The sequence below is a fragment of the Aspergillus campestris genome (genome assembly GCF_002847485.1).
Source record: "Aspergillus campestris IBT 28561 chromosome Unknown P168scaffold_4, whole genome shotgun sequence".
Classification (NCBI taxonomy): domain Eukaryota; kingdom Fungi; phylum Ascomycota; class Eurotiomycetes; order Eurotiales; family Aspergillaceae; genus Aspergillus; species Aspergillus campestris.
Genome location: NW_020194339.1, coordinates 1,456,830 through 1,480,093, shown reverse-complemented (window position 1 = coordinate 1,480,093; position 23,264 = coordinate 1,456,830). Strand labels below are relative to the sequence as shown.

General features: G+C 53.6%; 8 protein-coding genes across 8 annotated transcripts; 5 read left to right on the top strand and 3 right to left on the bottom strand.

Annotated features, from left to right (window-relative positions):
- Positions 1-631: 631 nt before the first annotated feature.
- P168DRAFT_317340 (putative mitochondrial respiratory complex I chaperone (Cia84)) lies at positions 632-3,078 on the bottom strand (the record flags this gene model as incomplete). The annotated part of the gene is made up of 2 exons (XM_024840095.1): positions 632-803; positions 863-3,078. 2 exons carry the CDS (start codon positions 3,076-3,078, stop codon positions 632-634), a joined length of 2,388 nt encoding a protein of 795 aa, XP_024694423.1.
- A 336-nt stretch (positions 3,079-3,414) lies between these two features.
- On the top strand, positions 3,415-6,604 carry P168DRAFT_250748 (calpain-like protease PalBory). Its single transcript, XM_024834232.1, has 4 exons — positions 3,415-3,809; positions 3,914-4,290; positions 4,367-4,592; positions 4,647-6,604. The coding sequence occupies exons 1-4, from the start codon at positions 3,759-3,761 to the stop codon at positions 6,567-6,569; spliced, it is 2,577 nt and encodes an 858-aa protein (XP_024694422.1). The 5' UTR covers positions 3,415-3,758; the 3' UTR covers positions 6,570-6,604.
- Positions 6,605-6,916: 312 nt separating this feature from the next.
- On the top strand, positions 6,917-8,159 carry pyrG (orotidine-5'-phosphate decarboxylase pyrG). Its single transcript, XM_024834231.1, has 2 exons — positions 6,917-7,233; positions 7,323-8,159. Exons 1-2 carry the CDS (start codon positions 7,077-7,079, stop codon positions 7,997-7,999), a joined length of 834 nt encoding a protein of 277 aa, XP_024694421.1. The 5' UTR covers positions 6,917-7,076; the 3' UTR covers positions 8,000-8,159.
- Positions 8,160-9,004: 845 nt separating this feature from the next.
- On the top strand, positions 9,005-10,777 carry P168DRAFT_289245 (Zn(II)2Cys6 transcription factor domain-containing protein). The gene is made up of 2 exons (XM_024836955.1): positions 9,005-9,072; positions 9,134-10,777. The coding sequence occupies exons 1-2, from the start codon at positions 9,017-9,019 to the stop codon at positions 10,641-10,643; spliced, it is 1,566 nt and encodes a 521-aa protein (XP_024694420.1). The 5' UTR covers positions 9,005-9,016; the 3' UTR covers positions 10,644-10,777.
- A 572-nt stretch (positions 10,778-11,349) lies between these two features.
- P168DRAFT_233666 (allantoate permease family MFS transporter) lies at positions 11,350-13,296 on the top strand (the record flags this gene model as incomplete). The annotated part of the gene is made up of 7 exons (XM_024833379.1): positions 11,350-11,578; positions 11,646-11,741; positions 11,799-11,943; positions 11,997-12,057; positions 12,113-12,532; positions 12,626-12,974; positions 13,064-13,296. The coding sequence occupies 7 exons, from the start codon at positions 11,350-11,352 to the stop codon at positions 13,294-13,296; spliced, it is 1,533 nt and encodes a 510-aa protein (XP_024694419.1).
- A 1,117-nt stretch (positions 13,297-14,413) lies between these two features.
- Positions 14,414-16,965, bottom strand: P168DRAFT_303534 (Pet127 family protein). Its single transcript, XM_024838768.1, has 5 exons — positions 16,920-16,965; positions 16,521-16,862; positions 16,298-16,463; positions 16,178-16,241; positions 14,414-16,127 (listed from the first exon to the last, which is right to left on the bottom strand). The coding sequence occupies exons 2-5, from the start codon at positions 16,659-16,661 to the stop codon at positions 14,504-14,506; spliced, it is 1,995 nt and encodes a 664-aa protein (XP_024694418.1). The 5' UTR covers positions 16,662-16,862; positions 16,920-16,965; the 3' UTR covers positions 14,414-14,503.
- Positions 16,966-17,427: 462 nt separating this feature from the next.
- On the top strand, positions 17,428-19,242 carry pmi1 (mannose-6-phosphate isomerase pmi1). Its single transcript, XM_024836954.1, has 5 exons — positions 17,428-17,588; positions 17,642-17,662; positions 17,733-17,824; positions 17,875-18,112; positions 18,175-19,242. The coding sequence occupies exons 1-5, from the start codon at positions 17,558-17,560 to the stop codon at positions 19,176-19,178; spliced, it is 1,386 nt and encodes a 461-aa protein (XP_024694417.1). The 5' UTR covers positions 17,428-17,557; the 3' UTR covers positions 19,179-19,242.
- Positions 19,214-20,726, bottom strand: P168DRAFT_303532 (methyltransferase B). The gene is made up of 4 exons (XM_024838767.1): positions 20,522-20,726; positions 20,326-20,452; positions 20,133-20,256; positions 19,214-20,060 (listed from the first exon to the last, which is right to left on the bottom strand). The coding sequence occupies exons 1-4, from the start codon at positions 20,660-20,662 to the stop codon at positions 19,313-19,315; spliced, it is 1,140 nt and encodes a 379-aa protein (XP_024694416.1). The 5' UTR covers positions 20,663-20,726; the 3' UTR covers positions 19,214-19,312.
- Positions 20,727-23,264: the final 2,538 nt, after the last annotated feature.

Sequence of the window (23,264 nt, the reverse complement as noted above, 5' to 3'; positions counted from 1 at the left end):
AAGTGAACGAGGATATTGGCATAATCTCATCTACAAGACGGCTAGCCGCAGAATCCCTAGAGATCTAGGAAGCCAATTTGCTTCTCAGCTTTAATCTCCACAAGTGATGCCTCCCGTATCGGTCATCCAACAGAGTCGCGGTACCGGGCGTAATCGAACGGCTGGATAGATGGTGTGTAGTCTTCTTGGCGATTTCCAACGTGTCTCCATTCATTATCTTCGCTCCGTTCACGAGCATGGATGGATAGAGAAGCCATGGTTATGAAGTCGACATATCTTCGAGGGCCGGGTTGTCCTGGAGAACGAAGCGCTTGGACTTCGTGGATGACTCTATAACAAGAGGATAGACTGTGGACAGTTGACAAGCGTTCACCACCCGCTTCTTAGGAGCGCCTGATGTTCCCGGAAGACAGGCAATAGTCTTCCTGGATAGATGGAGAAAAAGTGATATACATTATTTGCACAGGTATCGTTATTTATTTGAAACATTTTGCTTGTTTTTTATCCTTCTCCCGCGAGGACTTTCCATTGTTGGTGGTGATGCAGTCGTACAGTTGACTTCATGGTGCGGGTCTGAGCCACTCATTGCTGGACTAATTATACCGTAGTGTAGTAGTGTAGACTGCACATATTAGGCATAGACCGGGTTGCCCTTGATGTGGAACTTGAAGCCATCCTCCTCAGACTCCGTCCGTTCGACCTCCTCCAGCTGAGCCCATTGCTCGGGGTACTTGACTTTCGCCCACTTTTCGACTTCGTCTTTCCAATACTGGTAGGGGATGGCGTTGTAAAGGAGGCCGATTCTGCAAGTATACGGGTTAATTTCTTTCAATGAGGAAGAGCAGATATAGGAGGTTCTTACGAGTTGCGGGTGGGTAGGCATCCGACTTCCTCTTGCATCCTGTCAAGAGCCTGGGTGGCCAGTTCGAACTCGCATTGCGCCGCCAGGGCTTCCACGTAGGCCATGTACAATCGCCGATCCATAGGGATCTCCAGCACCTTGACCTTCTTCATCATTTTCATGGCTTCCTGGGCGCCGTTGTGGTGCTTCTCGCACATCTTGAAAAAGATCGCGATCGTCTTGTCGGAGGGGCCCTCGTCTGACTGGAGGATTTCGCGGAAGATCTCCATGCTTTTCGCTGGCTTGTCGCAAGCGGCGTATGCGAGCATCAGGGAGTCGAGGATGCGCGTGTTCAGGTCAACCTCGACGTCCAATTTGAGCATGTTGTGGACGGTCTCGAGATGGGTGTCGTCCAGGGTTCGGGCTATCCCTTGGAAACAGCGGGCGTACGTGTCCGGCTTGGGTCGCCGCGAGAATTCTTCGGCCTGGCGCATATGTCCAAACACCAGGAAAGCCAGGTCGGCTCTGTTCCTGTTGAAGAACGAGGACATGATCTCGCTTCGAATGCCCACGCCCATTTCGGGGAAGGCAATGCGGAGTAGGCCGTACATGTCCCAGACGTCTTTGCTATCTTCTTTAAGATCCATGACGTAGTTCGTCAGTGCCTTGCGCACTCTTGTCCTTTCTTCCGAGTCATACAGGCCGAGACGCGGGCGGAGCAACTCTGACACGCCCTCCCAGTCGTGGCGATAAAGCAACATCTGCGTCAATGCAGCGAGAGTTTCCGACTCCAGGCGCACGTTGTTCGCAAACAAGGGATCGAGGATAAACGAGACTTGTTCAAACAGAGCATCCTCTTGTCCGGACAGGCAAAGCATCTTAATAAGTCTGTTCATCAACGGCAGATTCGCGCTGTCAACTGCCATGGACGTTATATCGCCCAAGCTGACGATGAATTCCATCGTGCCAGGGACGTCTCCTGCCTGGACGAGGGTGTCTAGCTGTAGGACTTGTGTTTGCGTGTCGGGCTCCAAGCCCCAGCGAGGGATCAGAGACGCGAATTCGGTAGCCAGCTGAGGATTGCCGATGGAATTGGCATATTCAATCAAGTCATTTACACAAGAAGTTGTCAGCGACGATTCCACCTCCGGATTCTCGGCGATCCATTGCTCGACCGTTGCGCATATGGCGTCCAGCCCTTTTCCGCTGGCAGCTTCCCAGAGCAACAGTATGGCTATGGTTTCAGTAATGGGTCTCTCCCTAAGAGACTCAAAGACCGGTCTCGCCCACTCTTGATCGCCCCGGATGACTGAGTGCTTGATCAAGGCCTGCTTGGCAGCAAGAGTAGGCTCTTGGTCGTGAAATAGGCGGCATTCGTAGATTGTCTGGGCGCCACTCAAAAATCCTTGGCCGATCAGAACATTGATCAGCTCCTCCTGGGAGGCAGGATCGAACTGGACGCCGTATTCGTCGAATTTCTCCGGCATCTTCTTGAGGTGATACTTGTCATTCGCGATGGCATACCCTTTCATGACCGTCAGCCATGGCGAGGGGCAGGTCTTTTGCAACCTGGACCAAAATTTCTCCACCACGTGGCGGGCTTCATCTGGATTGCCCTGCGAGGCTTGTAGGCCAATGTAGGCCAACAGCGCCGGTCGGCTAATGTTATTTGGGCCAAACCCATGATTTGCGCAGAGTTCCAGAAAGGCGAAGCGAGCTAATCTTAGGACAACAGCCCGGGACTCATCGGTGCACTCCGTTTCCGACAGGACAAATAGGACATTCTCCAGGTTCTCGGTGGAGAAAATCATCTGCCACTCCTCCCGCTCCAGCTCTTCCTCATGAGCCCGCAGGTATTTCCACGTCGTAAGGAGCAAGCGGGAGTGAAATCCAGTAATCACCTCCACATTCTCGGCGCGTGCCACAAAGAACTCCCGAAAAGCTTTGGCCAGCGTTCCATTTGCTGGCCCCCGACTCTTGTCCGACAGCGCTCGCATGAGATCTCTCATCGGTTTCAGTCCCTTTTCGGAGGAAAGAACAGTAGACGCCGGGGCCTCGGGCGGGGCGCTGAAGGCGAACATTGACCGTCGTGGGGTATACTGGGGATGGGGGAAAGCAAGCTTTCGCATCCGACCATTTCGGGCCGTATGAAACAATCGACAGCGGCATCGAGTAGACGACAGTGGTTCATTGTTGAGGATAGCGCGAAACACGCCTCTGGTTAGATGCGACTGCATGGTGTCCAGCTGGTTCTGTCGACTCGTAGACTGGTGAATTTCCTTCAAGGGAGATCGTGATCCTTGGGGTTAATTCGGTGTGAGAAACAGTACACCATTCCTTGCAGAAATCAACCCAAATGAAGAGAAGTGGACTGGTGGTGTAATTTGTCGCAGAAAAAATCCCACTGCACGATGTCATCAACGCGAAGAAGCTCAGGAAAGCTCGGGGAGATGGGCGCTGTGCACGTGACCTGCCGTCATGGCAGGATAATTACCGTACAGTAACAACCACTGCTTTACTTCTACTTCTACTACAACAGTCACCATGTCCATGTCCCTTCTTGTTAAAAACACCGGTGGTTGATTTTGTCTCCTTTCGTTTCTTCTCTTACGAGTTTCTGTACTATTATCATTGTTGCTCTATCAATCAGCGATTGTCAATCGTACGGAGTGTATATCTCGTCGTATACTGGTACTGATTTCCGTACTGGAGATCGTCGTCTGGCACCTGCAAGCCTGCCTGACGAATGTGGTGATCGGGAACTCTGCGGGGCCTCTTCGCGAGGGTGCTGACTGCTGAGGGTTCGAATCATTCAAGGACACGGGCCGACTCCCTGGATGCATGATTGCGCAGAAACGTGCGCCGTTGTTTGACTGGGGTGTGACCGTTGAGATCAATCGACCCACCGTGGGCCAGGATGTCTGCGTCAAACACTGCGGCTCAGAAGTCGCATATTACTGAGGCCCTGGTACGTTGATTCTCTATTCTCTTCTTGTCCCCATACCGGCTGTCTCTCTTCAATCTGGAGTGGTAATATAATATGGGCTAGCTAACCGCGAATGTATGTACTAGAGGTCGGAGCGGGATGTGTCTTCAGCTGCCTCCCAAACTCAGGCCCTAGAGGCGGCCATTGAAGTGGTGGAGCATTACATGAAGGCGTTGAACCTCGCAACCGTCCAAAAAGACAAGCAGGCTCTAGATGCTAAATGCCAAGAATGGCTGACCCGAGCCGAGAGGATCAAGAGCGCCAAAGATTGGCCATCTGCGGCCCGGGTGCATTCCACGGGCGAATCTGGACTGCGACACCCATCGTCCACCCGCAAACTGACGACTCGCGAGGAGATCATTCTTCTGGAAGGGGCAAAGTTGAATAACTTCGTGTTCCCTCCTTGGACGCATCCTCCGGCACCGGGCGAGTTCCAGCTGGAGAGGGGGAAAGAGCCGTTTACGTATGTGCTATGAACACGGCCCTAATTCTGCGGTGCGATATCCGTCGTCGTACATACGTCGTCTAACTAGAGTCAGTGATCATCCGGAGCTCCACCTGTCCCATGTGCAGAGGCAGCTATTCGACGGCTGGAAGAGGCCTCATGAGTTGCTGGCGAAGATTAGTGAACGGACGGGGCACACCCTGACACCCGTGATGTCTCCTCGGGAGAAAACAGATTTGGTCCAGGACATGCTGACGGATTGCTCGGTTGTGGCGAGCCTCTGTGCAACGACTTCACGGACCGAGCGGGGCCTATCCAAGGTTCGTTCTCCGACCCTCTGATCCCAGCGTGGACGATGCGACTGACTGGCGCAGGGCTATCTCCCTGCAGCATTCCCCTGCGAGTTCGGACAAACCGAGATTTCGCCAGCGGGGAGATACATATTTCGCTTCTACTTCAACGGGTGCTTTCGGAAGGTGATCGTCGATGATCGCTTGCCGTCTTCGAAAACCTCGAGGTCACTCCACGTGGTCGATCGAAATAACCCGGATTTCCTGTGGCCCGCCCTGGTAGAAAAGGCGTATCTAAAGATCCGCGGAGGATATGACTTCCCAGGAAGCAACTCTGGAACCGATTTGTGGGTTCTGACCGGTTGGATTCCGGAACAGATTTTCCTTCACCACGAGGACGTCACGAGCGATGATCTCTGGCGGCGGCTTTACCGATCTTTCTGTCACGGAGATGTGCTGCTCACCATTGGCACCGGTAAACTGACGGAGAGAGAGCAAACGGAAGTCGGACTCGTGAGTGAGCACGACTACTCGATACTGGAGTTGAAGGAGTCCAAGGGGCGTCGCCAGATGCTAGTGAAGAACCCGTGGGCTGGAGCGGACGTGGTCCATCGGGACATTGAGACCGCACTTGACTCCATTGAGCTGACCCATAACCAGCCGTCTTTTGCTCCTGGGTCTTTCTGGATGGACTGCGACAAAGTTCTCCAGAACTTCGAAAATCTGTATCTGAATTGGAATCCGGGACTGTTCAGATATCGCGAGGATATCCACTTCCCCTGGGATCTCACGAGCGGCAGAGGCGTTGCTGGTTGCTTTGTGAAGAACCCGCAGTTTTCGGTGTCCACCAAGAGCGGGGGTACTGTCTGGCTGCTGCTTGGAAAGCACTTTCAAACAATCAAGCATCATGGAGATGGAGATGACGCTCCGGACGGCGCCGTGGAGCATGAGGAACCGGGATTCATCAGCATCTACATCTTCAACACGGAAGGGAAAAGGGTATCTCTGAGCGATGGAGCCCTCCACCGAGGACCTTATGTCGATTCCCCCAATACCCTCATGAGGCTGGAGATGCACCCAAACACGACCTACACTGCCGTGATCTCGGAGCAATCCCTACCCTCTCTGAATCAGAACTTCACGCTGTCTGCTCTGTCCACAGCCCCCGTGCAGATCGCGCCCGCGCAGAATAAATACAAGTACGTCACCAAAGTCCAGGGGTCATGGACTGGTTCGATGGCTGGCGGAAATGCCGAGTCCCCTCGGTATCCCCAGAATCCCCAATTTACCATGAAGGTCTCGAGCGCCACCGACGTCTCCCTCTTGCTAGAATGTCCCGAGACGGAGACCGCGACACACATCAAATTATTCTGGTCCAATGGCAACCGCGTAGCCAGGGTTCGGAGTCGCGACATCATCACGGACAGCGGCGATTATCGCCGGGGCGGGTGTCTCGCTGAGAAACGAACACTCGACGAAGGCATCTACACCATAGTTTGTTCCACCTTTGCCCCAGACCAACTCGGCCGATTTACACTCTGGATCTCCTCCTCGTACCCGTGCAAAGTGGACCCCCTGGCCCCGGAAGCCGCCGGACGGCGCGCGAGCATATCAGACATTGGCATTTTACCCCCGGGGAGCGACCGCATGCTGGCGCCCTTGCGGGTCCCGCGGCTTACGCGGATCAAGCTCATCGCAAGGAGCCGACAGTCTCTGATTGGGAATCACCCCGTTGGGCCGTCGCCGGTGCTCATGACCGTCGAACTCGGCCAGGGGCCGTACAAAGAAATTCTCGCCAGCTCTGAGGATGGTCATCATAGCGATGCCATCTCTGGAGTGCGGGTGTCGGATTTCGATCTGCAATCGGGTTTGGAAAACCAAGGCGGCGTTTGGATTGTCCTCGAGCGGATCGGTGGGCCTGGGGGACAAGTAGAAGATCACTTTGAGGTGGAGGCTTTGTCCGAGGAACGGGTTGATATTGGGGAGTGGATTGTAGAAGATGCCTGAGAATCTGTAATTACCCAGAGTATAGCTGGCTTATCACGAATATCATGAATGATTGAATCTCTGAATCTTGCTGATGTAGCACTATACACTGTATATATATATTGCGGTTAGTGCAATGGTAAACGTAGCAACATTACCAGATTTGACTAATTTAGTACAAGCCCGACTATACATTTTATCAACCATCCTTTCCAACTATTCATGATACCTCGGAGTAAAAAGAAGCCATTGTAGAGGTGTTGACCACCCCGAGTATAGAGCTGAGAACCAGTGTGACTAACCGGATGTGGCTGATTCGGGGATCCTCCGTCGCGACCAGGAATTTCTCCCGACACTCCATGAACAACCTGCATTTCTCTCGGTGGACAGCATCTTTTCAACACCGACACATTCATCTTCACCCTTGACCAAATAATTCGGTCGATTCCTGAAGACCCCGCCAGATCAGGACGATTTTCTCCCCGTCGCATCGGTCACCCCGCATTACCCCTCCAATTCCGCATCAGGATGTCCTCCAAGTCGCAATTGACCTACACGGCCAGGGCAAGCAAGCATCCCAATGCCCTTGCCCGACGTCTGTTTGAGATTGCTGAGGCTAAGAAATCTAATGTCACCGTCTCGGCCGATGTGACGACGACCAAGGAGCTGCTGGACCTGGCTGACCGTACGAACCCCCCCACTCCAAAGACCTTGATCTCTCTCGTTTCGCACGACAGCATTGAATTGTACTAACCCGACGCATTGCTACTACAGGCCTTGGACCCCACATCGCTGTAATCAAGACGCACATCGACATCCTCTCCGACTTCAGCGACGCCACCATCAACGGACTGAACGCCCTGGCAGCGAAGCACAACTTCCTCATCTTCGAAGACCGCAAGTTCATCGACATCGGCAACACCGTCCAGAAGCAGTACCACAACGGTGCGCTGCGCATCTCAGAATGGGCGCACATCATCAACTGCGCCGTCCTACCCGGCGAAGGCATCGTAGAAGCTCTAGCGCAGACAGCCTCCGCCGCGGACTTCCCCTACGGCCCAGAGCGCGGGCTCCTAATCCTCGCCGAGATGACCTCCAAGGGATCGCTGGCGACGGGGCCATACACGACCGCATCGGTGGACTACGCGCGCAAGTACAAAGGGTTCGTGATGGGCTTTGTGTCGACGCGCGCGCTGAACGAGGTCCAGTCGGAGGCGACCTCCGCGTCGGAGGACGAGGATTTCGTGGTGTTCACCACGGGCGTGAACCTCGCGTCCAAGGGCGACAGTTTGGGTCAGCAGTACCAGACGCCGCAGTCGGCGATTGGGCGCGGCGCGGACTTCATTATCGCGGGACGGGGCATCTACGCTGCGCCGGATCCGGTCGAGGCGGCGCAGCGGTACCAGAAGGAAGGGTGGGAGGCGTACATGGCCCGTGTTGGGGGCAACTGACTGCCGAGTAATCTATACTACATGCCTGTCACTGGGGCTCTATCAAGTAGCAATAGTTATTTCCATCCATGGTGTAGTAATTCGTGGCGTTCGCGTGGTGTGGGCATAAACGAGGCTGTGCGCATAGTTTCGGACACCGTGATGATAGTGCTTAAGGTATTCCATTCCATTTCTTCTCTTGATCAACCATCGTGTTGCTGGTTGCGTCATATTCTGTGTCTACTATTCTGACCAGCAATTCCAGAGTCTACCGGGCTATACCCATGCAGATCCAACAACCGGAGTATCCGATGATTGGACGCTGCATACTGGGATACAGTTGAATCAAGCTTCACTCCACGTGGTTGGTGAGCAGCCTCAGTCTCCGAGGAAGTGGAAGGATACACGCTAACCAAGGATATAGGCACTCTAACTGTTAACCCTTGCCATTGTGGAAATTGTCAGACTGTTTCTATTGAAAGAGCGCTCCTCGTGGCGTGTACCCACGAGGCTGACACTAGGATTAGGCAGATGGCGCCTCTCTTCATGACTCAGGGACAGGAGCCTTCTTGCGAATACCTCCCCAAAGATGATCAATCCAAAAGATGTCTGGGCCCAATTCGACACCGGATAGGTTCCTGTCGCGGATGATTCACAGGAGCTAGCTAGTTCGAGGCTGTGCTTCCTTTGGAGAACCTGGGGCGATGCATGATCGACGACTAAGTGATCACGGCTACTACTATAATTATCGCTTACAACCGGGATTAGGATTGTCTAGGCTGAAGCACTATTGTCTTGTCACCGTTCAGCCCTGTCTATACTGTTCTGGCCATGAGTCTTTGTCGACAATAGCTGCCGTGCTAGGCATGGCCAGGCCCACAACGGCCTCGATCCATGGGTATTTAATCCACCCTGGACTACCGCTGTTGATGGATTCCTGGTACCTCGCTGTTAGTGATTCATTCGTTACGCCTCTATCAATCATCACTCGGCGCGACTACATCTCCTGTCGCGACAGCTGACGAAGAAATCCTCACTATGCAACAACGGAGAGCAGACAAACCGCGGTCACGCGATGGATGCATCACTTGCAAGTAGGTTATCCTCTCGTATCTCGGCTGGGACCATTAGCTAGACAGACGCTGACCAGCTCAGGATCCGTCATGTGCGATGTGACCAAGCTCGCCCGGCCTGCGGGCAATGCACGAGGACCGGCCGCAAATGCGACGGATACGACTCCGACTTGTCTCAGAGGCAGCTCCGGGATAAGATCCTCGCGGGAAACGTCCAAAGACGGCCCAGCCCCAACGGACGTATCATCCTCTACCCCGGGACAGTCCCGGAGCGCGAGCATGTGGCGGTGTTCTGCATCCACACGTCGCAAGCGTTGGCCGGCTTCTTCCCCTCCGATTTCTGGACCCGCCTGCTTCCCCAGCTCAGTCAGACCGAGCCCCTGGTGCGCCATGCGGTCGCTGCGGTCGGTGCCGCCCATCGAATATACCTGGGGGTAGGCCATCGAGAGGAGGACTTCATGCTCCGACAGTACAACTTGGCTATTCGTAGCCTTTTGTCTCCGCCGGCCCCGCCCGCGGGTGAGCCCAACGGCGCACGGCAGTCTTACCTGACGCTCCTCGGCTGTAGTCTGTTCGTCTGCCTCGAGATGCTTCGGGCGAACTACGACCAGGCGCTCGACCATGTTGACTCCGGGCTGAAGCTGATCTCACAGCAAAGCGACCGACTGGACGTACCGCAGCCGACCGCTGACGTCGATACCATCAATCGCGAGTTGTGCGACCTCTTCGCGCGGTTCCACATGGACCTGGCGAGCTTCAACCGCGGCATGAGACCCCACGTGACGAGCATTGGAGCCGGGCATGCCATGCCCTTCGCCTTCACCGACCTGGGTGAAGCACGTCGCCGTCTGACCCTCCTCATGAACCAGAGCATCTGCGCCGCTCCCGCCTTGAACACGCGCCCCGGGGCCGGAGCCAAGCCGTCCACCTGGGACCCCGGGTTTCGCGCAATGGTCGAGGAATTACAGGCGAAACTCGCTGCACAGGTCCGGGAATTCCAGGCGTGGTCAGGCGCGCTCGATCGGTTTCTGCGGACAAAGCAGGGGATGGCGGCTGACCCACGGTCGGTGCTAGCTCTGCGCATCGATGCCCACTTCGCTCGAGAATTTACATCGGTGGGGTCCACCTTGATCCAGTTCCGCGCTGACGAGCGGGAAGCCGACCGGTTCAACCCCATTCTCTCGATGGTCGAAAAGCTTCTACGGTTGGAGGATCGTCGCCGCGAGCCAGGCGATCACCACCGACTGTTCTCCCTGGATGCGGGCATCATTCGCGCCCTGCAATGGGTCGCCACTCACTGCCACCAGCCTGTAGTCCGCCGACATGCCATGCGACTGCTGTCGGAGTGTCCGCGGCAGGAAGGGCTCTGGAATTCGCAGCGCGCGCTCCGGATCGGAGAGACCGTCGTCGGTATCGAAGAGGCGGGTCTGTCTGACCTCCCGACCGAGCAGCGCATCCCGCGAGTCCCGCATCATCTTCGTCTCGCCGTCGACGACTGGAGCGCCCGAACGACATCGCTCCTCCTCATATCGGAACCGGACGGGCCAGGGGGGGAGATGCAATATCGGCAAGAGGTAGTGGACTGGTCATGACAGGTGGACGAAAAGACGAAGAGAACAGAATGGCCTCTCTCTCGCCAGGAGATAAGCCAGGAGATACATACCCACAACGCATAGACTAGCAGAGCGAACCCAGCCGAACCCACAATATATCCACATGGTCTAGATGACGCGCGCGAATAGTTACTTGATAAGATAAGAGCCCACAAACAAAGAACGCGACCAGAAAGGAAACGGAATTTGTCAATGAACAAACCCCCCCGATAATGCCCATCCAATGACGGCCAAACAATCTCCAAGCCATGGACTTCTCCACCGTGCATCCTTTCCCCGAGCGAAACGTCCATCCCCTCCCGCTTCCCCACTCCTCCTAACTCTCGTGGTTTGGTTTCCCCTCGGCCTCCACTCGCCCGATGGCGAAGAGTGGAGACTGGAGTACACTAGGTCTACCCCGGATATCGCGCGCTGCAACGCTGCGAGATAACAACCCCGAAGAGGAGAAGATGCGTTGCTGTTATCCTGGTTTGTTCAAAGGTTTCCGCCCTTGCGTGGTGCATTTCCGCTCGTGCCCGTGAGGGGAAGTTGCGGTGACGCTTAATCGGATATCGATCTGGCAGTTGATAAATCGGGTGCCTCCCCTCCTTCTGAATCCTTCGTTCCTTTCAATCCTCTTTTTCTCTTCTCCAACTTGTGGCTTGTCTAGTGTTTTTCTGCTTGTTCCGCTAGTTGTTTGCCCGCCATGGCCGACGAGAAAGCCGCGCCGCCGTCCACGGTGGAAGCGGAGAAGCATGTCGACCCCACCTTGGAGAAGCATTCCCACGATGCAGATGAGGCCATGCAGGCCATTCAGGACCTGCAGGGCGAGGCGATCGAGCTAGACGAGGCGACAAACAAGCGTCTTCTAAGGAGGATCGACTGGCACATGATGCCCATCATGTGTGTCGTTTACGGCATGAACTATCTAGACAGTATGTTGCTTCTCTTCCAAAGCGACGCTATTGCCCGGATGGGATGTTAACCAGCCGGAAATAACAGAAACCACACTCTCATACGCCAGTGTGATGGGAATCAAGGAGGACCTGTCGTTGAAGCACGACCAGTATCAGTGGCTGGCCAGTTTGTTCTACTTCGGTTGGTGACCACTCGCGGACTCCATGGCGTCGCGTGTACCTAATGATAAATTTCTAGGGTATTTGGCTTGGGAATATCCGACCAGCCGGCTGCTGCAGATGCTTCCGCTAGGCAAATATTCCGCCGCGTGTATTATTATCTGGGGCTCCATTCTCTGCTGTTTCGCTGGCGTCACGAACTTCTCTGGCGGCGTTGCGATCCGGTGAGACTCTTTTCTTGACGCGAAGCTGGTATATAGGTTAACTAATTTTGCAGCTTCTTCCTCGGAGTCTTCGAGGCTTCTGTCACCCCAGGCTTCGCACTGTTAACCGCTCAGGTGAGCCCCACCCCCCACGTCCCAGCGCAACCCATCTTCTAACAGCCCACCGCAGTGGTACACCAAATCCGAACACAGCAGCCGGGTCAACATCTGGTTCAGCTTCAACGGCTGGGGCCAGATCTTCGGAGGTCTCGTAGCGTACGGGATCGCGGTGGGAACCCGCATCCACGGATCGGCCATCGACCCCTGGAAGATCGTCTTCCTCGTCACCGGTTTCCTGACCGTCGCGCTGGGACTGATCTTCCTCTGGGTTGTCCCTGACAGCCAGCTGAATGCGCGGTGGCTCAAGAAGGAGGACCGGCTGCTGGCGATTGCCCGCGTGCGAGTCAACCAGCAGGGTATTGGGAATAAGCATTACAAGAAGTACCAGATTGTGGAGACTCTTATGGATCCGATGACTTGGGCTTTTTTCTTTTTCGCTATCATCGCTAATATTCCTAATGGTGGTATCACGAATTTTTTTAATCAACTGGTCAGTCACCCTTCTATTTCCATATACAACCTCCCTCCACCATGATAGCTAGCTTTTCACCCTGCCTCAGATGCAATCCTAACACTCGTCCAGATCACCAGTTTCGGTTATACAGAAGAGCAAAGCTTACTCTACGGCACCCCGGGCGGCGCAGTCGAGATCGTCGCCCTGCTACTCAGCGGATACATCGGGCAATACACGGGCCAGCGCATCCTGTGCAGCATGGGCGGGCTGGTAGCCTCCATCGTCGGCATGGTCCTCATCGTGGCTCTGCCCCTAAGCAACAACGTCGGCCGTCTCATCGGCTACTACATGACGCAAGCTAGCCCAACACCATTCGTCGCCCTGCTCGCGCTCATCTCCTCCAACGTCGCGGGATACACCAAGAAAACCACAGTAGCAGCTTTATACCTGATCGGATACTGCGCGGGCAATATCATTGGTAAGCCATTCATTCTTGATTCCCATCCCAACTGAAAGAACGAGAACAACAAGGGGCAAGCAAGGAATAAGTCTAACAAGCACAAAAAGGTCCCCAAGCTTTCCGCCCCGAAGACGCCCCCCGCTACGTGCCCGCCGAAATCACCCTCATCGTCTGCTGGGGCGTCTGCCTGATGATCATGGCCTTCATCTGGTGGTGGTATGACCGCGAGAACAAGAAGAAGGCGCTGAAGCGAGCTGCGCCGGACTATGTCCGCATGGAGAACCAGGAGTGGTTGGATCTGACGGATAGGGAGAATCATGAGTTTGTGTATTCTTTGTAGATGGGATTGGTTTATTATTATGATGATGATGAATATGTGATGAATATCTATTTATGTGGATGTGAGTGTGGATATAATGGGCGTGTGCATGCGCTATGATTCCAGCGTGATGATGCATCTCAAGCGCTTGATTAATTCTAATTATCTGCCCCAAACTATGAGATGATACAAGCCAGTAACAAACTAATATAGACATCTGAAATACAGTGTCATATAATCAGTAGTCTCAGAGACCAAAGAAGAACCCATTTTACTATGATATATATATATATATATATATAGTTATGAATGGAAGAATTTCAATCAAGTAATCCAACAGCACATTCATAACTTCTAAAATCTATATAAAAATGAAATTCGAGGCATTGCAGGTCAAAACAAACAAGGCAGTCAGTCAACTAAGCAGGTCCCAGCAATGACAACCCACACATCAACGCAGCGGCATAAGCCAGACCGACACATCCAGCCCGAATATATGCATTATGCAAGCAGAAGCACAGATAACCGCTCACATACATATATGCGAAGGATGAACGATAGCTTGATACATTATACATTGGTCTGCGAGGTGTGCATGGCGCGTAGGTAGAGAAGCAGTCGCGCTACTGCATGTATTATGCTATGTATGATGTATTGGGCTGGACTGCATGCACTATGCTGCTGCGTTTGCGCTGCTTGAGTGGGAATGAGGTTTGATGTATGTCATATGCATGCATGTGTGTAGGTTGATATTGGGGGTTGTGGGTATACTACTAGGTGGGCGGGTATATGATATAGAGGTAAGGTGATTCGCGCCAGGGTAGATCGTGAGTCGACTTGGGGAATGAGGTTCAACATCATAGTGGAATATAGATGTAGTGAATTCAGTAGAGATTGTGAGCATGAATATCAAATACGGACGCCTCAATCCCCAACTACCGACTTGATATCCCCATCTACCGACGCTTGATATCCCCATCTACCGACGCTTGATATCCCCATCTACCGACGCTCGATATCCCCATTTACCGACTCAATATCCCGAGGTCTTGGCACTGCGCCAACATACATAGATCATAAATTCAACATTCGTAATTCCGACTCTATGGCCAATAAACGTAAACCAAAAGCGTATTGTACAACCCACCCCAATAAAAAAGAGCAAAACCTATGCGGGATATTAATATACATTCACCGGAACTTCCCCGGGTACAATCATGCCAGACGATTATACATCCTCATCCAGGACAACCGTGCCATGCTTGCTGTCAAAATCATCCTGCTTGGCGCGGTAGGCACGCCCCTTCATGGCCAGATCGCGCAGTCGTCGGATATAGACGTTAGAGGCCGCGTCCGCCTCGTCCTCCCCGCGGCCTGACAGGGCCTTCTCCCGACGTGTCTGGCAGGCATTGTAAAGCCTGCTCACCTGCTTGCCCTGCAACTCGCTCAGCTCGTACTCCACGGTCCACTTGTCGTCGGCGCGGAAGACCATGGGCCGGTCGACGGGGGAGCCGTTGACGAGATTCTTGACCACCAGCGTCATCGCCATGATCTCCTTGCCTTTGAACAGGTCGGCTTCCTCGGCTTCGAGCTCGGCGAGGAAGGACTCGTCGGGGGGCGCGGACGAGTCATACGCGGCTTGTGCGTCGGGTTGGGCGTTTTGCTCGGCCGTCGGTTGGGAGTTGGCTGCGGGCTTTTCGGGGCTGGCGGGCGTCTCGTCGAGGTCGTCGTTGCCGTCTTTGGGCTCCAGATTCAGGATTCGGCGCTGGTACGCGTCGATCTCCGCTTGGTTCTTGGTCTGGATGTACTCGATCTCGTCGTTGGTGACGGGCTCGGCGAAGATGTACATGAACGGGGTCTGCGCGTCGCGGGTCTCAAAGTGCAGGCGGATCGACCGCTTAGGGAACTTGGCTGTCACTTTGTCGAGGATCTTGTTCCACAGCCCGATGCTCAGTCGGAACTCGGCGTCGCCCAGCGAGGTGTCTGTCTGTCCGTGCAACGCCTGGTCCATCTCGGGCAGACTGACGTACTGGAAACCGAAGATGCGCTCGATGTTGTGGAAAGCCACGAAGATACCGTCCATCCGGCCGATCCGGACCTGGAGCGAGTACTTCAGGAACGCGGCCCGGATCATATCGTAGTACTCGCGCTCGTAAGACTCGTACCCTCCCTGGACATGGCGAATCTCGTAGCCCAGCCCGTGCTCAAAGTTGCGGGCATCCATTCGGATGGAGACGACGGCGCGGGTCTTCAGATCGAACATGCCAGTTCCGGGCAGTCGCGGGTCGTAGGCGTCCAGCTGGGACCGCATCAGGAAATCGCCCATGGTCGAATAGTGGTAGGCCTCGGGGATGGCCTGTTCTTCCTCGGCCGAGATCTTGTTCTCGTGGGTTCGACGGTAGCGCTCAAAGTCCTCCTTGGGCAGAGTCAGGAGCTTCTCCATGGACTTGCCCAGGTTCATGAGAATGTTCGCCGAGTCGAATTCCTTGTCCGCGTCGATGGCATAAGACCCGTTCTGATACCGGAGGAACATGGCGGCGGGAGATCGCAAGAGTCGCGTGAAGCTGCGCATGTGGTCTGGGAAATTCTGGGACATCATCCGCGTGTCGACACCTCTCCAGTTGGAGAGGAGATAGTGGAAGTGCGAGAGGACCGATGTCATGCTCGACGAGGACCCGATGTACTTCTTCTTCTCGGCTCGGGCGATACCGGCGAGGGTTTCATCCTTGGAGGAGGTGATGTAGGCTTTTAACGCGTCAAAGTCGAACTCGGATACGGGCATGATGGCGCCAAGGTAAGGATCGAAGTTGTAGACGCGGGACCGCGGGTCACGGAGGTGATAGACGCCGGGGCTAGACACATCAGCTTATGTATTGAGATGGGGTTTGATGGATGAACATACTTGAACAAGACCCTCTCCAATCCGAACGAAAGCCGCGGGACATCCGGTCTTTCATAGTCGAGTGCTAGTCGCAATCAGTACGCGTCCTGGGCCAATCCACAGGTCAGGTCAGATACATACGCTTCATTTTCAAATTGCTCGTGTCGACGGACCCGGTTTCCTTGGGAAATATCGAACTCATGACGAACGACAAATCCTCGGGCGTTTCCTTACTGCCCGAGACATTGGGTTTTCCGTTCTGGATTTGCGTGATGATCGACTGCACCGAAGCTTGGACAGGAGAGTTCTATAACCCTGATTAGCGAACCAATCCACCTCCCATGGCATAGACAGCGCAACTGACCGAGGCCGCATCTTTACTTCGGGGTTCACGTTGGTGGGATTTCCGATTCGGTACCATCTCTTTCAGTTCCTGCGCCACCGGACCCTTCACCTTTTGTTGCAACTTCTGAGAGGCAATCGACTGCGATTTCTCACGAGTCATCTTCTGGTTCTTGGAGCGATCTAACGCGGCAATTCCGGACACCTTTCGGGTGATACGAGGGGGTCCAGCTTTGTTCGACGGTGCGCCCGCGGGGGCCGATCTCGATTTCTTGCCATCATCTTGATTCGTTTTCTTCGATTTCGCGTCTTTCTTTGGTTTGGGCGAGGGTTTCTTCTCTGAATGCGACGGTTTCTTCTGTGACTGCGCGTTTCAATGTTAGCGCTCTGCTGACCTGTCGGGGAAGTGCTGCCGCCCTACCTTCGTTTCCTTCACCGGCGAGTGTTCCGTAGATTTTTCAGCCGATGTAACCGGTGACGCGGCAGTCGAGTAAAAGCGAGGAGAAGAGCGCGAACCCAGACGCTGGGCTAGACAGGAGAAGCAGACATGTTCGCGAAGAGGGTCTGAAACAGACCGCAACGAGGCGCGAAACATACAGACCACAGAATGGAAGGCAACAAGAATGACAGAATCAAATCGAGTCTGGTAAGATCATTCAATGTGTATCGTAACAGTCAGAGTCAACAGTCTGAAATCAAGAATGGCTCGTGGTGATCCGTCGTCTCATCTCCCTGTCGGGATTATTTGATTTTATTTTTTATTCTGCCAATCTCTATCCTACCGCCTGCCTGACTCGGCCTCAAAATCCCGGCCGCCTGATTGGCCAGACGCAGCTGCATCCGGAGAGCCCAATGGGGCAAGGAGCCGACCGTCCGCCCACCTCGAGTGGACTCCATTACCATACAGGAGGGGCACTTCCCATCCAAGAAGCAGATATAACAATGATGCCACTCCCAGAGCATTCTTACTCTTGTTTCTTATTTTACCCGCCCTCTGGTTAATCGGATCTCTGTCCTCTACGTGATTCCCTCTCAAATCACTCCGAAACTCTATACACAATGCAGGTGCCTTTGCTTCGGCTTCAATGCGGTGGGTATCTACACTTCATTGTTGGAATGTCGCGCTAATCAACGGACCTGAAGGCGTCAACAGCTATGACTGGGGTAAGTGGTGGATACGTGGTGTATCGCGTGGTGATTTGAAAGCTTTCCATACTAATTCGATCGTGATTAGGCAAGGTTGGCCCCGAGTCCGCCGCGGCGAGATATGCGGCCACCACGGCGACCCCCGACTTCTCCATCGACGCCGAGAAACCGTACGCGGAGGTGGTTCTATCCTTCATCTGTCGATAGCCGACACTGCTGACTCGGTGTAGTTGTGGATGGGCACGCATCCTTCCCTCCCGTCCAAAGACCTCGAGACCCAGCGCACCCTCCTCGATATGGTCCAAGACAACCAGGCTCTCATGTCGACGGAGGTGAGCGAGAGATACGAGAACAAGCTTCCGTTCTTGTTCAAAGTTCTGTCGATCAGGAAAGCGTTGAGCATTCAGGCGCATCCGAACAAGAAACTCGCCCAGAGGCTTCATGCCAGAGATCCCCAGAACTACCCCGGTGAGTGCGAGTCAGGATGACCGTGTCTGGCGCAACGTGCGTGCTGATAATTGTTCCGGTAGATGACAACCACAAACCGGAAATGACCATTGCCATCACGCCCTTCGAGGGACTCTGTGGCTTCCGTCCGTTGCAGGAGGTCTCCCACTTCCTCAGCGCGGTGGCACCCCTACGTCAGCTGGTCGGCGAACAGGCGGCCGCCCAGTTCGAGTCGGCAGTCAAGGGCTCGGAAGACTCGGAGGATATTGCGGTCGTGCAGCGCAACAAGGATGCGCTGCGCGCAGTCTTCACGGCGCTGATGAACGCCTCGCCGGAAAGCATCGAGACGGCCGCCAAAGAGCTGGTGGCCGCCGCGGAAGGCTCCCCAGCTACTTTCGCTACCTCCGCGACCACCCCGGAGACGAACCCGAGTGACCCGGCCAAGCTGGCCGCGATCGCCGTTCGCCTCAACAGCCAATTCCCGAACGATATCGGCCTCTTCGTCTTCTTCTTCCTCAACTTCGTTGAACTGGCCCCCGGCGAGGCCATGTTCCTCAAGGCCGACGACATCCACGCGTATATCTCCGGCGACATCATCGAGTGCATGGCGTCGTCCGACAACGTGGTCCGGGCCGGGTTCACCCCCAAGTTCAAAGACGTGGACACGCTCACCGAGATGCTGACCTACTCTTACGCGCCGATCGAAGCACAGAAGCTGGAACCCACGGACTATCCGTACGCCGTGCTGAATGTTCCCGCTTACTCGAGTGCCTCGTCCTGTATGCTCTACGATCCCCCGATTGAGGAATTCAGCGTGGTCAAGACGGACCTCTACCGGACTGGGGCCAAGGCGACCTTTGACGGTCTGGCCGGCCCCAGTATCGTGATCTGCACCGGCGGCAGCGGAAAGATTACCGTGGGCCACAAGACGGAGGAGATCCACGAGGGCTATGTGTTCTTCGTCGGTGCCACCGCTGAGTGCGCTATTGAGAACACGGGGACGAAGCCGGATGAAGAGAACGCCTTCACCACTTTCAAGGCATTTTGCGATTTGACAGGCAAGGAGGATATGGTCAATGGACACTAGACAGTAGGCCTGGATCAATGTATCAGTCTACCAAGGAAAATATAAATATCGCGGAATAATAGTGCATCTATTCCAAGGATGACAATCTCAATTTCTACCACACATACCCGACCAACCCCAGAGCCCAAAACCACTTACTTAGGCACCGCCTCAATAACCGACATCAACTTCGGATCATACGGCAAAATACTCAACACCCTCAAACCCGCCCTATCCAACAACGCCTTCCACTCCCTCGTAGTCCGCTCAGCACCCCCATTCGCCGCAAACATCGTAACGTCAATATAAACCGCAAACTCCGGCACATCCCTCTCCGGCAACACCATCTCATCAATAATAATGCGCGAGTCCGGCGCCATAACAGGAACAATATTCCTCAGAATCCGCACACACTCCTCATCCGGCCAATCATGCAGCACCCGCCTCATATAGTAGAACTTCGCCCTCTCAATCGGCTGCGGCGTGAAGAAGTCATGCGCAATCAACTCCACCCCCTCAGCGGGACCCGCCCCCGCCAGCGTCTCCGGCATATCCTGCACGACGACCCGGCCGGGGACATCGCTGAATTTGGTCCGGAAGGCGATGGCTTGCTGGCCCTGGCAGCCGCCGAGGTCGATGAGGAGCGTTTCGCTGGGGGAAGAATGGTGGGTTTCGGAGCGGACGGGATACACGTCGAACCACCAGTTGTCGTAGTACATCATTTTCATGCCCTTTTCGAAATGCTCCATGTGTTCGGGGTGCTGGGTGAGGTATTCGAAGGAGGTTAGGGTTGTGTTGTGGGCTTGTTGGAAGGCGGTGTCTTTGCTGGAGGTGACGGGTTTGTAGGCGCGGGATTTGAGGAAGGAGGGGAGGGCGCTGAAAGCTGGGCCGAAGAGGTCGTATCTTTTAAGGGGTGGTTAGTTGGTGGTTTGATGTATGAGTAGGGGAGGGGGGGGGGAGGTGGTGGTGGCTCACTGGTGCGATAGCAGCGCTGAGGCATGCTCGTCGGCGCATATGCCGGTCAGACGATTGGCCTTGAATTTGTCGTCGCCGGTCTGGTCGATCAGATTGAAAGTCGCCTGTGCGCGCAGGACTCGCTCTATAAATACTTAGCAGAGTCTTCATCATATGAGCTCATCCCCAAGAGATATATGATCTCGTTACGCACCTAAGAGCTCCGGAGCAGCACCCGACTTCTCTGCCAACTGCGCCGTCGAGAGCGACTCTCCATGGTCTCTGAGCATCTTAAACGTACCAAGATCAATTCCGACCTTGGCCATACCGAACCTGACTGGCTTTTCGTTGGGTTAGGGTTAGCCAGGCTCATATGTGTGGGAGTGGTATGTCGAGATTAGATCACTCACTCCATCTGCCATCAAGCTGACAAGATCCAGATCAGACCGGAAGAAGGTCTGAAGGTTGTTGAGCTCATTCTTGATGCTCTTGCGGGTGTCTTCGTCCGCTTGGGTGTATATGTTCTTGATTTGCTGGATGGCTGCGTCCATGGTTGTTGCTGTGCTCGCGTGAGACTGGTACAGTATGTAGGGTTGGAGATTTGATGGGACTGCTGGATTGTATCTAGAGATACAGGGTCTTATTTATACGCATGTGCCTCTCGTACAGTTCGAGAGTAGGACAAAGAAAAGTATACCCTTTTCGAGAGCAAACCCTAGTGGTGGGATAAGCAGAAGCAACTTGCAGGATCAGGGTTCCTAGCGTCTATTCTCGATTTTGAGTTTATATTACCGTATTTGTTTTATCTCCATCTTCTGTCCTTCTTGGTGGTCAATATCAAATAATGTTTACTATCCTCCTCCTACCGGGCTACAACTCTGCTCTCTTCCGTACCAGCAAGATAGACCTCAGAAAACGATTGATATTTCCTCAACTCGACAGTACGAATGCAACATCGCACATACCCATCAATTAACAGATACTGGTCACTGCGCAGTAAGCTGAGACAACATGCCCAATGCTGACCATGCAGCGTTTTGAAGGTTGCACAAGCACGACCTTGGACATCAGCCATCTGAAGAAAGATCTCAATCAGCTGGAAAAAACATTTCTCACAGAGTATACCATCTGCCGGGCCACCAAACAGTGCGTTTCTTGTACCAGTAGGGCAGTAAAAACCCCCTGTAGATCTCGCTGTGCATGCTAACCATTCCAGCCAGCGTTGCCGTCAACATGTTCCCCTTCTGTACAACCAACCAATCTGACCATTTCATAAGATCGCATTCCACGCATGAGATTTCTTGCAGAGTCAGCTCGGCATAATGGCGCTCGTGCAGAAAGAAATGCCGCGGAAAAGGGAAAATTCTATATCTATATCCGCTTAGGAAGCTGGCTGACTGAAGATTCCAGGTCATCATGGGGTCTTAGATGTTGGTAGCACCACCACCAGTCTGGATTCTAATTCTTGGAGGATATTGGAGAAATGTGATTCAATGATTGGGTTCCGCGCGTCTGACTGGTCTGCAGGTGGACAGCGAGCCAGTTGATATCTCAATTGTGGGACGTGGTCGTCCGTTCCATGAGAATTGCAAGCCATGTGTTTAGGCAGTACTTCTGATGTTAGGAATTGATGGTATTCTAGATAGTGATCAATCAACAAAAATAGTAATAAAGAAGTTTTGTATGATTTGATAGATGAGGTTAGATATATACCGCACCATGATATATATCTGTGGCTGTGTCTGAGCTGTATCAAGTTCCCTTGTTTATAAATATATATTTCTGGCGAAAATTGTTGGAATACATGCTGTTGATAAAGCTGATACGAGCAATGGTTGGGAAGTCAAGCCTTCAGAAGAATTATTCAACTCTTGATTCAGTCAGTGACAGTCCATTGTATAGAATCATGGCATAGTATCTCCATCTGTGGTCTGGTGTGCTGGAAAAGGATCAGCTGACACGTTGTAATGATAGTCTAGTATATACTAAGTGTGCTGTAGATGTACAGCCAGGTCACATATGCCATTCCAAAGAATCATGTTTACTTGGACCAACAGATATAAATAGGGTAACAACTCATGATGCTACATCGCATAGAACATGGACGGAGTGTTGTTGACCGATAAGATAAGGTCAGGAACGGCGGACTTGCTGTCCGGAACCTCGGGTGACTGATTTGTCGGTCCTTTTCACCCCTGAGCTTGTTCCTTTTGACATCACTACACCGGATGAGACTGATTATTCCTCTTCAACTCCGAGAGCTACTTTTTCTATCATCGATTGAACGACTCTCTGTCAACCGCCGTGTCATCGCACCGCGTCACCTGGTCCATTCAGGAACCACCAAAGCCGAGGTCAGAGACTATCTGGGGGCCAAAAACAAGGCGCATCGATAATCGATAGTGGGTTTCGCTCGACTGCGAGTACGCCATCTGCGTGTTGCTGCCGATCCGAAGCTCTCAAAGCACAGATGTCTATCAGTTGGGTTCCGTGCGGGGGATTCCTGGCTGCCTAGGTTCCGCTATCGTCACCGTCTACGGATAGGATACATGTGCTAGCGATTATTGTCTTGGCTCGCAACAACGACCAGCCTTTCGGTCGATTCCTGCCCCCAACGAAGACCAAAACAACTCGATTTCTTGATATTCGTGATTGGAGGAAACTAGGAAGAAGAGGGTGGAAAGTTCGAAAAGAAAGTGACATCATGGCTTGGTATACACTACTGCCCCAGGAGGCCGAAACCTGGGTCGTTCGCATCTTTGTATATCTTCCTTACCCTTCCTTGGTCGTCTGTTCTTTGGACGGTCATTTGTTGATTTCTGAAACTAATGATGATTTCGTGGATAGTTTTTCCTCGGCTTGATGACGATCATTCCCTGGGCGGCCCTCCTCCTCTTCGATCTGACCCTGTACCTTTGGCGAATGCTGGCGTGGGAATTTCCGGTGATTGGGGGCCGGGCGAGGGGACGACGACGACCGCGTGCCCCCAGTTTAAGTGAGAGACCGGATGGACAACGGAGGAAGTTCGGGCTGATGGGACACGACAATACCTATGGGGACAGTGCGGGGGAGCTGAGGAGAAGGACTAAAGGGGGGGAATAGCAAACTTTGTTGTCCATTCATGCTCGCTCGCACCCTTCGTCTCTCACTTTG

Excerpts from the sequence above, each read along its gene's own strand:
- P168DRAFT_250748 (XM_024834232.1), top strand. The coding sequence starts at position 3,759 with ATGTCTGCGTCAAACACTGCGGCTCAGAAGTCGCATATTACTGAGGCC. Across the intron at positions 4,291-4,366 it reads AGGGGGAAAGAGCCGTTTAC|TGATCATCCGGAGCTCCACC; the intron begins GTATGTGCTATG and ends AACTAGAGTCAG. Across the intron at positions 4,593-4,646 it reads CCGAGCGGGGCCTATCCAAG|GGCTATCTCCCTGCAGCATT; the intron begins GTTCGTTCTCCG and ends TGACTGGCGCAG.
- pyrG (XM_024834231.1), top strand. The coding sequence starts at position 7,077 with ATGTCCTCCAAGTCGCAATTGACCTACACGGCCAGGGCAAGCAAGCAT. Across the intron at positions 7,234-7,322 it reads GCTGCTGGACCTGGCTGACC|GCCTTGGACCCCACATCGCT; the intron begins GTACGAACCCCC and ends TTGCTACTACAG.
- P168DRAFT_289245 (XM_024836955.1), top strand. The coding sequence starts at position 9,017 with ATGCAACAACGGAGAGCAGACAAACCGCGGTCACGCGATGGATGCATC. Across the intron at positions 9,073-9,133 it reads GATGGATGCATCACTTGCAA|GATCCGTCATGTGCGATGTG; the intron begins GTAGGTTATCCT and ends TGACCAGCTCAG.
- P168DRAFT_303534 (XM_024838768.1), bottom strand. The coding sequence starts at position 16,661 with ATGACTCGTGAGAAATCGCAGTCGATTGCCTCTCAGAAGTTGCAACAA. Across the intron at positions 16,464-16,520 it reads GAAGTAAAGATGCGGCCTCG|AACTCTCCTGTCCAAGCTTC; the intron begins GTCAGTTGCGCT and ends TCAGGGTTATAG. Across the intron at positions 16,128-16,177 it reads TTGGAGAGGGTCTTGTTCAA|CCCCGGCGTCTATCACCTCC; the intron begins GTATGTTCATCC and ends TGATGTGTCTAG.
- pmi1 (XM_024836954.1), top strand. The coding sequence starts at position 17,558 with ATGCAGGTGCCTTTGCTTCGGCTTCAATGCG. Across the intron at positions 17,589-17,641 it reads TTTGCTTCGGCTTCAATGCG|GCGTCAACAGCTATGACTGG; the intron begins GTGGGTATCTAC and ends ACGGACCTGAAG. Across the intron at positions 18,113-18,174 it reads AGATCCCCAGAACTACCCCG|ATGACAACCACAAACCGGAA; the intron begins GTGAGTGCGAGT and ends TTGTTCCGGTAG.
- P168DRAFT_303532 (XM_024838767.1), bottom strand. The coding sequence starts at position 20,662 with ATGGACGCAGCCATCCAGCAAATCAAGAACATATACACCCAAGCGGAC. Across the intron at positions 20,453-20,521 it reads TCAGCTTGATGGCAGATGGA|CCAGTCAGGTTCGGTATGGC; the intron begins GTGAGTGATCTA and ends CCCAACGAAAAG. Across the intron at positions 20,061-20,132 it reads TCAGCGCTGCTATCGCACCA|ATACGACCTCTTCGGCCCAG; the intron begins GTGAGCCACCAC and ends ACCCCTTAAAAG.